Raw genomic sequence first — 16,614 nt, forward strand, 5'->3', positions numbered from 1 at the left:
TTACGACTATTTCAGAGTTCTGAACAACCTCCATTCCTGAGGTGTTTTTAACTCTGAAGTTCTACTGTATGCCAATTGACACTAGTTGAAGATCTGGTCTTAAGAGCATCCATGGTAGTTTTCATTCATTAAAACAAACAAACAAACAAACAAACAAACAAACAAACAAAACAAAACCACTTGGGTAAAATTTCAAAAGGCCCTATGACCAATTTTCAAAAGTAACTTAGGCACTTAGGCAGTTAAGTCTCACAAAGGGCTAGATCCATAAAGGAAACGTAAACTCCATATTGCAATACCGAATGTTTAGAGTCCTGCCACCCACTGAAATCCTTAGCTGTAACTTGGTCACTGGGTCAGAGAGAAAGTGAGAATGACTTTATAGCCAAGTGTTTAGCACACTGTCCTGAGAGACCTGGATTCCAGGCCCTGCTCCAATGACTATTTAAGTATTTCATAAAAAGTGGAACACCTTCAACAGAAGAGATGTGCTTTAGTGTTTTCTTGTATTGGGACCATGGACTGTAGGGCAGTGAGAGAGATTGAGAGAGACCCACCCTGGAATACCGTATTGCCCAGCAGCTAGAGTACTCACCTTCTTCCTTTCTGTTTGTGTGGAGCCTGATCTGGTAGGCATGCTCTACGGTGGCCTCTGAGAATGCCTACGGATTGGCCTCCACAGGCGAGATAGATGAGGGAATTCCTAGCTTGAGGATCCTGCTGGAACTGAGGTAGCATCAGGATTTAGGCAGCGTGCATGCCCACTGGCAGAAATGTAGGCTCATCAGGGACTTTACCAGTGAAAACTTAGCAACCTAAGGAATTTAGGTGACTACAGGGTTAAGTGGTGACTGAGCAGAGGTTTTGAAGATCTAAATTTTGGACTTAGGTGATAGTTAAGTGCCTACATTCCTTTGTGGATGTAGCCAAAAACCTTTGCTTAGTCCTACTTTCCCTACCCAAATTTGGAGCTAATATAAGGCTGCTCAACCACCAAATGGTTTTCAGTTTCACTAAGTGGAGAGAGTGAGAATTCTTCCTGTGCTGAGTTCCAATCTCCTCTGATTAACCCTCATGCTCCTCAACCTTGTCCCATCCTCAGGAAGCTAAAGTTACCCCGAATATATGGGATCAGAGGGAAATTTAGGAAAGGAAAGGGTGAGTGCCAACTAAATTGTCTCATTACAGTGTGTTGAAGAGGCAGTTGTCTGATGTGCTCACCTCTGGTATGATCAGAGGGAGTGGAAGATCAAGGTGAGCCCAGCTCAGTTTTTTGCTAGGAAAGCAAGGAAAGGATGAAGATTTAGGCAGGGATATTGTCTTATCTGAGTGACCCTGAAGGACGAGAGAGTTTGGGCCTGATCTAAAACGCACTGAAGTAAATGGAAAGACTCCCACTGACTTAAGTGTCTGGGTCAAGTCCATAGAGAGCCCAAGAAACACTGGGGCAGCACCTCATCACCCCCACCTGAACAATCTACTGCAGTGTTTCTGTTAGCACACCACAGAAGCTATTGGTGCCTTGGTGCAGGTGAGTATTGGTTCACAGTTTTTTAGATAAACAAGTAGCAAATAGGCTGATGGTACAAATTACAGCAGCATCTTTACTCTCATTACAAAGTCCCTTCCTACACAAGATACTTCAGGGTCACAAGTGGTGGTATCTCTTAGATTTGACTTTTCTCCTTTGTTCCCACCCCAGACATCTTTAGGCACAAATTGGAAATGTGACTCTTCCAAACCATATAGTCACGTTTGCACAAGCCAAGATGTACAAAACATTCAGTGTGTGCAAAGAGCTCAAGGATTTGGTTTTCTGAGAGTGAACCTACTTTAGTTTATTTTTTTACTGATGTTATAGATCAGTGGTTCTCAACTGGGGGTCTGCGAGTCATTTCAGGAGAGCCACTGGGCCCTGTGGATGAAGACTGAAGCCCTGAGCCCCAATGCCCTTCGCAGGGCTAAAGCCCAGAGCTGCAGGGCTGAAACCCGTAGCCCTGAGCCTCAGTACTCCTGGCTGAAGCCCCAAGCCCCAGCCCCACCCACAGGATTGAGCCCAGAGCTGTGGGACTGAAGCCAGGAGCCCTGGTGCCACCCCGCAGGGTGAAAGCCCCAAGTCCAAGAGTGGGAGTTGGGAGTGCACAGAGGGCGTTGTTCCACCCCCTCTCCCCCAAAATGGCAGTGCCTTACCCAGAGCGGGGCAGTCCTGGGGGCAACTCCACACTGTCCCCCACCTCCTTCTCTCCCCCAACCCCTCCCAAGAGACCCTGCCTCCTGGCCAGGTCAGAGGGGGGAAGCTGGAGCCAGGCACTGGGGGGCAGCTGCTGCTCTGGCTGCTGCCATGAAGAGGGCAGCCACAGAGCTCTCCTATCTCCTGCGGCTACTGCTGCTGCTGATGGTGCCCAGGGTTGTGGCTGCTCCTCAGCTCCCAGCTTTTACTGCTGGAGCAGTTGGTAAGAGCCACCAAAGTGGGTGACCCGACTCCTGGACAGCAGAGTCCTCAGGCAGCAGTGACAGCAGGGCCGGGAGCGTTCCTGGACTCCTGATATGCAGCCCCTAGCTACCCCTCTCCCTACACCCTGAGCTATCCCCCTGCCTGCACACAGCCCCTAGCTACCCCTCTCCCTGCACTGAGTTACACCCCTCTCTCCACACAGCCCCTAGCTACCCCTCTCCTTGCACTGGGCTACACCCCTCTCTCCATGCAGATCCTAGCTACTCAGCTCCCTTCACCCTGAGCTACCTCCCCTCCCTGCACATAGCCCCTAGATACCCCCTGCCTCAGCCTGCACCTTGAGTGGTTTTCAGACTGAGCTGAGCCCCACTCCACCCTCCCATTTGATTTATAAATTTTGGTTGCAGCTTTCCTGTCCCCTAACAGGCTGGATGGACTGCTGAGGTGAGTCAGGGGGTGGAGGTGGTTATCCCTCCCTGAGCCACACTATGCAGAGCTGGCCTGTGCCCTGCTCCCCCCAAAATGGAAGTCAAACTATGCCTATGCCCAAGGACACCCCCCGCCCCACCTGCCCTGGAGTTTTTATAGCATGTTGGGAGGTGGGAGGACTCAGATAGAAAAAAGTTATAGATTACCCTTTCCCTCTTGTTTTTTAATTAAACCCAATTAGAGAGGTGTTACCCTCTAATTTTATTCTAAACCACAACTGACTCAGCATTCATCACTTGTTGAGGTGGGAAGCTCTTAATTAGTAAGCCAGCCTCTTGTTCTTTTTTTCTTAGAATAGAATACAGTGCTTTCGTCTGAGTGTGTACACATGAGAGCCTGAACAATTTTATTTCGTTAGAAACCTTCCCTAGAGTGTGACCAAAAGAACATTATTGTTCACCCAAACACAGCCTTTTTAACTGTTTGAAACAGCTGGCAGAAGGCTTGCACTGGCAGCTAAAGGAAAACTGTAGTAAGACGTATGCCCAAAACATCCAGTGAGTTAATCAGGAGAATACAAATCACAGCCTATTTCGGGCCAGATCCTCATCTCAATTACACTGCTTTTAAATCAAGAGATCAGTGAAATTACTCCAAATGTACATCTATGCAACTGAGATCAGAATCTGGTGCTCATTTTAATAAACACAATAGAATGAGCCACCTTAGGGACTCTCTGTTTTGACAAGAATATGTATAGCTGTCAGAAAAGATCATTAAACCCTTCTGGTAATGAGCTCATTTGAAACAAGCTCCCTGTTAGTAATTATCACTTGGTTTTGATTGATTCATCAGTTGCTTTTGGTGTTCCATTTTCATAAACAGTTCATGAATTGCTGAGTTAAGAAATATAATAATTATTTTAGAATGTCGTAAACTCAGTCAACAACAAAAGCCCCAGCTAGCCAGCCAGCCAGCCAGCCCTGTTTCAGGACCAGTCCATTCTAAATGAATCGGCTGTGTACCATATCAGTTAGAACTGGACTGCAATTTATTCAACAACAAAGAAAGTCAAATGGAATAGTGAATGCTTGAGGAGTGAGAGTTTTTCTTACCTATTTCAGTCATGGTTATCCCCGGAGCTAACTGCCCATTGTTGAAAGAGCTATAGGTAAACAAGTTTGGTACAGAAGTGAGGTCATAGATAGGTTCCTGCTTTATCTGTTTGATTCCAGTCATGTCTAACCCAGACTGATCTGGGGAGGGCTGGGCAGAATCCACATTATAATAACCCTCGGACTTTGGCAGGTCAATGACATGCCCATTCGAGTAAGTGCCACCAGTTTCGTTGTTCAGGTTGCTCAAGCCATTACTGATGCTGCTGCTGTATACCCTGGCAAGGGCTTCTGCCTCACCACTCTGCTGCTGCCGTTGCTCCTGTAATCGCTGCTGGTGCTTCTGCACTTCAGCATACAGGCTGTCCCTCTGCTTTTTGGACATTCTTCCAAATTTCACAGCTGAAAAGCAAACCATAACAGAAACCATTGCTCTCTTTTCTTAAATTGTTTCCCTTTTAACATCACTTTTGCCCTGTCTTTCTGCTGGGGAAATCAGAGATGACACAAATCTGCAGACTACCCACGTATTATGAAAGCTGAAGCAGTATGCTCTTGGATTTGCAAGGTACCAACGCTGCTCCATTTTGACGGACAGGGACTCAGTCAAGCAACATATTCCTCCCTGCTGTGAATGTTAAAAAGACCTGGCATCTTTCTCTTCTCTCTCTGTGTTCACTTCACAACATCCCAGAGGTATATAAAACTTACAACCTTTAGATTTGTATCCCATGTGCTTTATCAACTTGCTCCCAAACCTTTAAACTATGCACTAACTGATTAGTGCCTTCTGATGAAAGCAAATCCTAAAGGCCTGTTATTGAAACCTTTCAAGGGGCTATTATCTTCACACTCCTACTTTTTTTTAAACAACATTACAGGTTAGAGTCAGGACCTGCAGGGAAACAGCAGACTTGAAGGTAAGCAGCATAAATGAATGGCACATCGCATTTGGATTTGCACAATCATATTTTACCTCAGCTTCATCTGTAAAATTTGTACATTCTTCACTGTTGACAAATGAAGGAAATAGTGTTACTTTTAGAGTAAGTCAGCATCAGAGTGCAAACTGGATTCTCTAGCACTTGAAATCTTTAGAGACTCATGTCTTCCTAAAAGGTACGCTCTGATTCAAGCATGAGTTATTAGGCTTGATGCAAGAATTACTGGCTGAAATTCTATGGCCTGTGTTATACAGGAGGTCAGTCTAGATGATATTAATGGTCCATTCTGGCCTTAAAATCTATTAAATATTTTTGGGCAGATCTGGAAACCTCAGCCCAAAGATGGTAAATAAGCTTTTAGAACATATGAGGTCACTCAGTGGGCAGAAGATCTAGAGGGGGAAGAAGAGGGTATCAAGGACGGAGTCCTGAGGGATACCAATACAGAGCACAAGGGAGGGACACCAGGACATTCCTTTTTGGGAATGTAATTATAGAATGGTTATTAGCCAAGATGAGAGGGATGGTCTCCCTAGCCTCTGTTTGCCAGAAGCTGGGAATGGGTGACAGGGGACGGATCACTTGATTAACTGTTCTGTTCATTCCCTCTGAAGCACCTGGCATTAGCCACTGTCAGAAGACAGGATACTGGGCTAGATGGACCTTTGGTTTGACCCAGTATGGCCATTCTTAATGAAGCATCAAATACTCCTTTCATGTGGTATGAGGACAAGTGTTTTCCAAAGCCGCTGAATTACTTTAGATCCTTCTACATATTGTGCTAAATTTAGAGACAACATAAATGACTGCTGAAGATGGGCCTGATTCTCATTTACACTAGGGCCACTTTATACTTCTATTTATATCCACTTTCAGACCCCTTTATGATAGTCAGATCCTATAAGTCTGTGCGAATGTGAGTGTAACGTGCAATCTGAGGGAGCAGAAAGATGTGCAAGAAGAGAAGAAAAGCACCAAAGAAAGCAGGGTGCAAGAAGGTATATCAGATAACAGCTTTTCTATCAGATTCTCACTCCCCTTTTAGGGATTCGTTTCCCTGCTATGGCCCTGCCTTTCCATCCCCTGAGCATATAAATTATACCTCTTTACACCATCATTTGCATTACCTATGGATCCTGCCCATCATTCACTTCTCGCTCTTATTTTAACCTCAGCAGATGAGAGCAGGGAGGGCCAATCCACAACGACTTTATGTTGAAAAATGGAACTACATATTTTCTTTAATTTTAGGGCCTCAGTAATAGAAACAAACACCCACTGTTTATGCTCATTATATTTTCATTAATTGGGCTCTCCAGCTGCTGTCAATTAGCATCCTGCCTCTGTGTGATAGAAATTAGTCTGTTATTAGACTGAGAGTTAAAATTCACATATGATTTCTTTGTAACAATGAAAAAAAATCAATAAAGGCAAGACTGTTTATATTACAGTGTTTATACTCGTAGAGGTTAGAGCAGGGAGTGGCAACCTCTGGCACACGGCCCACCAGGGAAATCCGCTGGCAGGCTGGGACGGTTGGTTTACCTGCAGCATCAGCAGGTTCAGCCGATCGCAGCTCCCACTGGCCACGGTTTGCCATTCCAGGCCAACTGGGGCTGTGGGAAGCGGCAGCCAACACATCTCTCGGCCCACGCCACTTCCCACAGCCCCCATTGGTCTGGAATGGCAAACGGTGGCCAGTGGGAGCTGCGATTGACCGAACCTCCAGATACTGCAAGTAAACAAACCATCCTGGCCTGCCAGCAGATTTTCCTGACAGGCCGCATGCCAAAGATGCCGATCCCTTGGCTAGAGGAAGGCAGCACTGGGAGATGAAACCCTCTATTCATCTACACAATAGAAGACTCAGGAGCACAGACTGAGAAACTCTGTTTTACAGGTGAGGGACAGAGCTCTAGCAGCCAAATACAAGTGTCCCTGTGATGCCTTAGACCCTTCAGCTGCAGTCAGGAGACACCACTTTTATGAGGAGACCATATGCTGATTAACTGCTGAAAGAGCACAGCTTTCATCTTCTTTGGGCGGAAAGGAGAGGCTAAGAACCCGGTCTGCTGCATGCTAGAGACCAAGCTGAATTCACTTAATGGTGAGACTGTGGTGCCCTTACGCATGTTGGATAGAACTTTACACTGTGAACTGCCCCATTGTACCTATGGAGTGGAGTACTACTCAAAGTGCATATGAGTATTGCAATCTGACCTTAAACTAATTTAAAACCTCTGAACCATCAAATGACCAGAATTTCTCTGGTGATCTACAAAGCTATGGGAAATTTAAAATAAATTCAAATGGCACATTTTTATAACTCTCCAAGACCATTTTTTTTGCCACTATATAGCTATCGATAAGCAAATTAAGGTAATATGCCTACAAAATAGGAGAAATTTTTGTTTTCTTTTTGATGATTTTAAAATTTCAGTATGGATTTGGGAACAACCCAAATTAACAGTAGTAGCTAGGGCTGGAATAATGCCAACGGGCTTTGCTCAAGCTTCCTTGCACAGCTCTGCCATTGCACCTCAATGCTAACCTGCAACACAACTCTTATTCTAGTCCCAGGCAATTCTCAGTTCTCAATTTGTCTTTCATGCTGACTTGTGTGTCAGTTTGGGAAGTGGATAAGAGGACTAATAACTCAGTAAGGACTAAGCGGAGACCACCAGCACCAAAATATATAGTTTGCTCTGTGCAGCCTCACCCTGAAGTTTCAACGGGATACACGAACCTTCTTCATTTTTTTGTTTTCAGCAGTTGTATAGCTCTCTTGTTCACTGCTAAACAGCAGAAGGTTGCACCAAGTCATTCCTTTGTAATGTAATGTAATTTTTATGGAAGTGCTTTCAGATCCTTTAGCATAAAAATCGCTCTAAGCATGCATATTTCCTTTTTAACTGTAAGTTTTATTCATTATACTGTCTCAGGCCCTCAAACATTTTTAAGCAGGGGAGTCTTAATACATCAATATTTAATATTATTAATATAAAATGTTATCTGATCCAGCATGTGAAGCCATCTCTAAGAGAGGAGGACCTTTTTGCTTTTAACCAGAATGCCACATTTCTCTTTATAACATTTTGTTTTAATCTAATGTTGCTCTCTATTTGTTATTCTCCCACCCCCATGAAAAAATGCTCCTAAGTTTAAGGAATGGCAAAGATCTATGTTTTACTGTGAATGTGTTAAGGAGCAGTTTGCTTTTCTTCTTTCTTTCCAGAAATCTGTCAGGGGTTTAAGTAGTCAGCAGCAATGAAGAACAGTTTCAAAGGGTTTATCTATGAAGCAGGAAGCTAACTCCTTACCGTCTCTAGACATTCCTAGGGCAAGACACTTCTGCAGTCGGCAGTGTTGGCAACGATTTCTGTTGGTTCTGTCAATTAAACAGTTTCTCTGCCTGGGGCAGGAGTAAGAGGCATTGTTCTGCTGACTCCTCCTAAAGAAACCCTAGAGAGACAGAGTGAAAAAGAGAGGGAGAGAGAGAGAGAATTACCATATATACAGATATATATATATAGTGGCATGCCACTGCAATAAACTCTAATTCAGTGACATTTTGTTTATGATACAACTTTGTAGATGCTTTAACCATAAATAGTGAAATAAACTCATGTTCTCTCCTGATATGAAAAACCTGTGCATTACTCCGTAAAATATAATATGCGGGTATGAGGATAACAAACAGGATAGAGGGATAAAATATAGTACATCCTCAATAATACAATAAACACTGAACTTCATCAAATGCTCAGGGAGACTCTCACCAATATTTATAACAAGGCGACTTAGTGCCATTTGCTCCGAATACTTTTTTTGTTGAAGAAAATGTACTGGTAACTTCTAACACGGACAATTTGTTTATTCACTGGCTACATGTGGTATCAGAAGCTGTAATGTACTGTAAAAGCGGCAAAGAGTCCTGTGGCACCTTATAGACTAACGGACGTATTGGAGCATAAGCTTTCGTGAGTGAATACCCACTTCGTCGGATGCATGTAGTGGAAATTTCCAGAGGCAGGTATAAAGATGCAAGCAAGAATCAGGCTAGGGATAACGAGGTTAGTTCAATCAGGGAGGATGAGGCCCTCTTCTAGCAGTTGAGGTGTGAACAGCAAGGGAGGAGAAACTGCTTTTGTAGTTGGCGAGCCATTCACAGTCTTTGTTTAATCCTGAGCTGATGGTGTCAAATTTGCAAATGAACTGAAGCTCAGCAGTTTCTCTTTGAAGTCTGGTCCTGAAGTTTTTTGGCTGCAGGATGGCTACCTTTAAATCTGCTATTGTGTGTCCAGGGAGGTTGAAGTGTTCTCCTACAGGTTTTTTGTATATTGCCATTCCTAATATCTCATTTGTGTCCATTTATCCTTTTACGTAGGGACTGTCCAGTTTGGCCCATGTACATAGCAGTGGGGGCACTGCTGGTACATGATGGCATATATTACACTGGTGGACGTGCAGGTGAATGAACCGGTGATGGTGTGGCTGATCTGGTTAGGTCCTGTGATGGTGTCGCTGGTGGAGATATGTGGGCAGAGTTGGCATCGACGTTTGTTGCATGGATTGGTTCCTGAGTTAGAGGTTATGGTGCGGTGTGTAGTTGCTGGTGAGAATATGCTTCAGGTTGGCGGGTTGTCTGTGGGCAAGGACTGGCCTGCCTCCCAAGGCCTCTGAAAGTGAGGGATTGTTATAGATCACTGATGATGATTTGGAGAGGTTTTAGCTGAGGACTGTATGTGATGGCCAGTGGAGTTCTGTTGGTTTCTTTCTTGGGCTTGTTTTGCAGCCGGAGGCTTCTGGGTACACATCTTGCTCTGTTGATCTGTTTCCTTATTTCCTCGTGTGGGTATCGTAGTTTTGAGAATGGTTGGTGAAGATCTTGTAGGTGTTGGTCTCTGTCTGAGGGGTTGGAACAAATGCGGTTGTACCTCAGCGCTTGGCTGTAGACAGTGGATCATGCAGTGCATCCGGGATGGAAGCTGGAGGCATTAAGCTAGGCATAGCAGTCGGTGGGTTTTCGGTATAGGGTGGTGTTAACGTGACCATCACTTATTTGCACCGTGGTGTCTAGGAAGTGAACCTCCTGTGTAGATTGGTCCAGGCTGAGGATGATGATGGGATGGAAGCTATTGAAATCATGGTGGAATTCTTCCAGGGTTTCCTTCCCATGGGTCCAGATGATGAAGATGTCATCAACGTAGCGTAGGTAGAGAAGGGATATGAGTGGACGAGAGCTGAGGAAACGATGTACCAGGTCAGCCATAAAAATGTTGGCATATTGTGGGGCCATGCAGGTGCTCATAGCGGTGCCACTGGTCTGGAGGTATATATTGTCACCAAATTTGAAATAACTGTATGTGAGGATAAAGTTACAGAGCTCAGCAACCAGTTGTGCTGTGACATCATCAGGGATACTGTTCCTGACAGCTTGTATTCCATCAGTGTGTGGGATGTTTGTGTAGAGAGCCTCTACATCCATGGTGGCTAGGATGGTGTTTTCTGGAAGATCACCAATGCGTTGTAGTTTTCTCAGGAAATCAGTGGTGTCACGGTGATAGCTGGGCATGCTGGTGGCATAGGGTCTGAGTAGAGAGTCCACATATCCAGACAGTCCTTCAGTGAGAGTGCCAATGCCTGAGATGATAGACCTATACATAGGATGCTTCCACCGACGTGCACAGGCAGAAAATGTGGAAAAACAACGTCACTTGCCTCATAACCTAAGTCGTGCAGAAAGTAATGCCATCCACAACCTCAGAAACAACCCTGACACTATAATCAAAGAGGCTGATAAAGGAGGTGCTGTTGTCATCATGAACAGGTCTGACTACCAAAAGGAGGCTGCCAGACAACTCTCCAATACCAAATTCTACAGGCCACTTTCCTCAGATCCCACTGAGGAATACACTAAGAAACTGCACCATCTACTCAGAACACTCCCTACACAAACACAGGAACAAATCAACATACCCTTAGAGCCCCGACTGGGGTTATTCTATCTATTACCCAAGATCCACAATCCAGGAAATCCTGGATGACCCATCATCTTGGGCATTGGCACTCTCACTGAAGGACTGTCCAGATATGTGGACTCTCTACTCAGACCCTACATCATCACAGGACCTAACCAGATCAGCCATACCATCACCCGTTCATTCACCTGCACATCCACCAATGTAATATACACCATCATGTGCCAGCAATGCCCCTACTGCTATGTACATGGGCCAAACTGGACAGTCCCTACGTAAAAGGATAAATGGACACAAATGAGATATTAGGAATGGCAATATACAAAAAACCTGTAGGAGAACACTTCAACCTCCCTGGACACACAATAGCAGATTTAAAGGTAGCCATCCTGCAGCAAAAAAAACTTCAGGACCAGACTTCAAAGAGAAACTGCTGAGCTTCAGTTCATTTGCAAATTTGACACCATCAGCTCAGGATTAAACAAAGACTGTGAATGGCTTGCCAACTACAAAAGCAGTTTCTCCTCCCTTGCTGTTCACGCCTCAACTGCTAGAAGAGGGCCTCATCTCCCTGATTGAACTAACCTCGTTATCCCTAGCCTGATTCTTGCTTGCATCTTTATACCTGCCTCTGGAAATTTCCACTACATGCATCCGACGAAGTGGGTATTCACCCACGAAAGCTTATGCTCCAATATGTCTGTTAGTCTATAAGGTGCCACAGGACTCTTTGTCGCTTTTACAGATCCAGACTAACATGGCTACCCCTCTGATGTAATGTACTGTGTGATTCCCTAGGTTAACCTGGAGAAGCGTGAACTGATTTGGAGGGACCAGATACTCCACAAGTGACAGGTAATTCAAATTGAGGCATCTACAAGAGCCCTAGGATTTAATGACCTTATTAGCTAAAGTGCAATGGAAAAAGCAACACTTTTAAACAATACCATCTTCCTCCATGAAAAAAATCATGACATTTCATATGTAAAAGAAATATATTATTATCAGGTAAATACAGAAAGTTAAAAGGCCCAGTTTAGCTAGGGAATGGGCTAAAAAAGCTTAAAACTTTTAGTTACCCAGTCTCAGTAGGGTTTTTTTGAGTGTTATTCTGGCCAGTTGTTTGGATTTGTGACTGGGGACAAGAGTACTAGAACTGGAGAGCATGTCCTTACTTAGTCATAGCCTTTGAGAATGGCACCATCAGGCAGCATTAGGGCAGAAGTGACAAGAAATGCCAGAGATGTCAAGAGGAATGGAGCCAGGAAGGGGAGATGAGAGACGTAAAGCGACACGTGATGTTCTTCTCTCTTCTACAGAACAACGAAAGGTAAAGAGCACAGGAGGAGCAGGGAGCCCAGAGAGGGGGAGAGAAACAAAGGAGAGAAGTTCATTGGAGAACCTAGCAGCTTTAGAAACAGGCAACTGCACACTTACAAAGTGAGAAAGAGATGGAGGGGGAGTCTAGCAACCGCAGGAAGCCATGAAGGCAGATAGAAGGTAAAAAGTGCAGTTAGCATCCGTAGGAGGAAGACAGAGTAAGGTTAGTCACTGGCAGTGAGGTGGCTGAGTGTTGCTAGGATGGTTTGTAGACTAAACCTGAACTGAATCAGAAAGCTAGGGCTGGCTTCATTCAACAGCTAGTCCAGTATTGTTTCAGTACAGGACTATGGATGACAGCAGCAAATCATGGCAATAATAATAGCTGTGAAGTCTGGAGAAACAATGGTGAAGAAACAATGTAATTGGATTGTACATGACTGGATTCACTCAGTAAAGACAGTATTTGACGTTTCACTCAAGTCCTAGTGCATTGAATGATGGCCAGAGGTGTCACTAGCACTGGACAACAGGTATTGGGTTTGAGTAAAGATACTGACATTCCCAGTCCATGAAGCGAAGTTTAAAAGTCCCATTTCATCTACCCTGCATAGGTTATAACCACTAACACAACCAATTTAAAATTTAATTTAATATGTGAGTTTTTTATCTTTGGGAATGCAGTTGTCCTTTAGGGAAAGTGCCAATGAAAAATTGTAAAGCACTTATCTGATCCTGACTGTCAAAGAATTTACTGAACCCATGGCTGTGGGATTAATTTAAGGCTAATTTAGCGCTAATTATGAGACATTTCTTATGTATTTGCCATACTTCATTACAAATTTCCTTTTTGGCATAAAAAGGGTTTTCTGTTTTAAATTTAAGCAATTCAGTGTGAATAGGGAACTGAAAGACTGGATTAATCAGATCAGGTCAATCTTATTTTTAAATGTAACCGTTATAAAAATTAAGTTTTTTAAAATTGTAACTATCACATAGTGTAGAATATCATATTTTAGTGCTACAAAGCTTTTGATAGTGAAGACTGAGTGGCTTATTTTCTATCATACAGGAATTTACACTATCATTCTTTGTTCTTATTAGAATATCATGGGACATATTCAAATTTTGACTTGGTATAATTTATTTTTTCCCTTCCCTCATCAGAGCTAAATGTTTTCTTAGAATATATAATATTTTATATCCTTTTTTTGAATGGCTACATTTATTGGGGAGAACAATTGCTCTTTTGGGTAGAAGAATTGCACTGACCTAATGGGTAGAGTAGAAGAGCTAAAAACAAAGTTTCTTGGCTCTTTTCCTAACTCTGACATTAAATCACTTCGTGATGTTGGCAAGTCACTTAACCTTTCTCTAGCTCAGTTTTCCAGTCTGTAAAACAGGGATAGTAATATGTCCCATACCTCAAAGAACTAGGCTGCAGTTTTAACCCACAATGGTGGAGAGACAGGTGGAATGAGATACTTTTGAGAGCCCCAGAGACATTGAGGTAGGAACAAGGGGTGAAATCCAGGTCCAAATGAAGTTGGTGGGGAAATTCCCATTGGCTTCAATGGGGCAAAGATTGCACTGAAGGTGCCCAGGCATGCTGCAGGATACAATAGTGCTATTTGCTACACCCTTTAACAAGGTGCAATGAGGACTGATAGATCAGATATAGAGTGATAGCTTTGTGAAAAGTGTTCACCCACAGGTGACAGGGTGTTTTTGTCTTTTATCATTTTTCTGTGTGAGTTCATTTGAGACAGCAGTGACTATCTGGTTTCACTCAGATAGTTTTTATTGGGGCATTTAGTGCACTCGAAGAGTAAAGATGTGTTGTGGTGGGTGTTGATCATTGTAGCAGTGGAGATATGGCTGCAGGTTTTGCATCCGTTGTTCTGTCTGGTTCTGGTGCCGTTTTGAGTCTCTGTGTCCTGGTCTGTGGGGAGCTTCCTTCTGATGATGAGCTTGGAAAGGCTGAGGGGTTGTTTAAATGCCAGAAGTGGGTGTTTACAAAACAATCACTCTATGGGCTTGTCTTCGTGTACAGCACTGCAGCTGCACCAATGTAGTGCTTAAGGGGATGTCTTCACTACCAACGTGGCTGTGTAGTCATGGTACCAGCACTGGAGAGAGCTCTCCCAGTGCTGTAAAAAAACTACTCCCACGAGGGGAGAAGCTCCCAGTGCTGGTGCACTGTCTACACTGCCACTTTACAGAACTGAAACTTGCATTGCTTGGGCAGGGTGGTGTTTTTTCACACCCCTGAGCAAGACAGTTTCAGTGCTGTAAAGTGGCAGTGTTGACAAGGCCTTAGTGAAGACGCTACTATGTTGATGGGAGAGGTTCTCCCATCAGTGTAGTTAATCCACCTTCCCAAGAGGCGGTAGCTCTCCCATTAACATAGCACTGTCTAGAGGTGGGCGCAGGAGTTAGGATTTTGCACACCCCTCAGCGATGCAGTTATATTGGTTATACTATACTATATACTATACTGATATAGGTCTGTAGTGGAGATATCGCCTATATTTGACCTCTTAGTCCTCATCCTCAAAGGAAACCTGCACAACACTTTCAAAAGATGAGCCCGGGTGCTTAAATTCATCTCTCTGCTAGACACTAAAAATCATGGATTGAACAGATTCGCTGGATTTATGGCTTATTACAACAACCTGTTACTCTTTACCCCCCTGTTTTTGTCCTATGACTACAGAGGTGTTAACGGGACACTCTACCTTGAATGGTCCCTTAGAATATGTGCTAACTACTTATATTAAACAATCTGTTCCACCTTGCATTTTGCTGTGATGCTGGGAGTACCTTTCGCAGACCTGCAGAAGAGCTCTGTGTGGCTCAAAAGTTTGTCTCTCTCACCAACAGAAGTTGGTCCAGTAAAAGATATTACCTCACCCACCTTGTCTCTCTAATCTCCTGGGACCAGCACAGCTACAACTAGGCTGCATACATCTTTCTTTATGACAGTCTCATGAAACAGGATTAGACTAATTGATCTGCTACTTTGAAATTGGCACAAAAACAATAGGGTTACAACTGTGTTAAGTGGTAGAGGAGCTTCTTATCTCAATATGCACATAGAGCTAAGAGGTATTGTCTCCTCTTGAGGCACACACAAGGGCTACCATTAACACTAATCACATCCAGAGGAGACTCTATTCCTTACTGCTTTGTGTAGACTGGTTACAGAGACAAGAAGCTCTTTTTCTGCTTAAAAGCATTTTTCTTTATTATTATTTTTGTGCCAATTTTAAAGTATCAGATCAATTAGATTAATCCTGTTTTGTGCCTATTTCCAGTCCAGTATCACAATAAAACCTTGTCACAGGAGGGATGGCTCATTTACAATTATTAAAGTTTCTAAAAGGCAAGGTCTGATTTTTGACAATATGTCACTTCTCAATTTACTGGCATTAAATCAAACTCTTTATTTTTGGGATGTGGTAAATCTAATGTTTTGGATTTTTCAGATGCCTTCAATGTTATAAAATGCTAAATACAAACCTGGGGAGCGAGATATTTCACACTACACACATGTAGATGTGTATGTGCGCCCACAAAATGTACAAGTGCACGTTTCCATCTACAAAATGACCTGCAGGTGCTAATCAGAGCCTTTGCATCTTTGCACCTTCAAGCAGGTAGTCAGAACTGCAAACACCAAGATTTGCCTTTGCAAAATTCTTGGCTGCTGTGAGAGCCAAAATAGCCACAGGGACTGCTTTAACATATGGCCGCCTTCCCACAGGTGCCAATGGCTGGTGCTGCAGCCTCAACTCACTGGAGCACTGTGGGCATTCTCCCTTGTACCCCAGCCTGCTCCCTTCCATCCCCGGGGTATGCCAGGCCTACAAGGAGGGACAATGCCGTCCCAGTTACACTCTTCCTGAGCTGGGGGAATTTCTCTCTGGGCAATTGCAACTTCTTTATGTCTCCTTGAGAGCATAGAGGCACCAGAGTGGGGGCCAAAATCAGCACCATATCTCTTTAAACTGTGCATTATGACACTTAAATTAACTTTGACATTTCACACATACCGTAAATGAAACAAGAGCACAAAACTAGTCCCCAGGTTCATTCGGGGTGGAGCAGTTCTAACATACTGTAACCAGCACCTGTATCACCATTTATGCTGCATCACATATTAATAATTCAAAGCCTCAAACAAGGAGCTATTTCTAAATATCATCTGACTGTTGAATAAGGAAGACAACTAGCAAAATTAGACACGGAACACCTGTGTATCAGCAGCAGGCATTACAGCCTTTGACACGCCTTGTTTGAAAGGGTGTCAGAGTGTGTTGTTAAGTACACAGATGCCTGAGGCTAATGCAGATGCCAATGACAGTGCT

The 16,614-nt window shown here is 43.8% G+C and overlaps 1 protein-coding gene across 1 annotated transcript in view; it reads right to left on the reverse strand.

Moving 5' to 3' along the window:
- RORB (RAR related orphan receptor B) overlaps nucleotides 1–16,614 on the reverse strand; it is a 216,806-nt gene that overhangs the window by 54,284 nt on the left and 145,908 nt on the right. The window contains exons 3-4 of the mRNA XM_043547327.1: nucleotides 8,264–8,405; nucleotides 4,000–4,401 (exon numbers count right to left, since the gene is read on the reverse strand). Coding sequence (XP_043403262.1) covers nucleotides 4,000–4,401; nucleotides 8,264–8,405 — 544 coding nt within the window. The remainder of the gene's footprint in view (nucleotides 1–3,999; nucleotides 4,402–8,263; nucleotides 8,406–16,614) is intronic.

Source organism: Chelonia mydas, chromosome 5, assembly GCF_015237465.2.
Source record: "Chelonia mydas isolate rCheMyd1 chromosome 5, rCheMyd1.pri.v2, whole genome shotgun sequence".
In the NCBI taxonomy this organism is placed as follows: Eukaryota; Metazoa; Chordata; order Testudines; family Cheloniidae; genus Chelonia; species Chelonia mydas.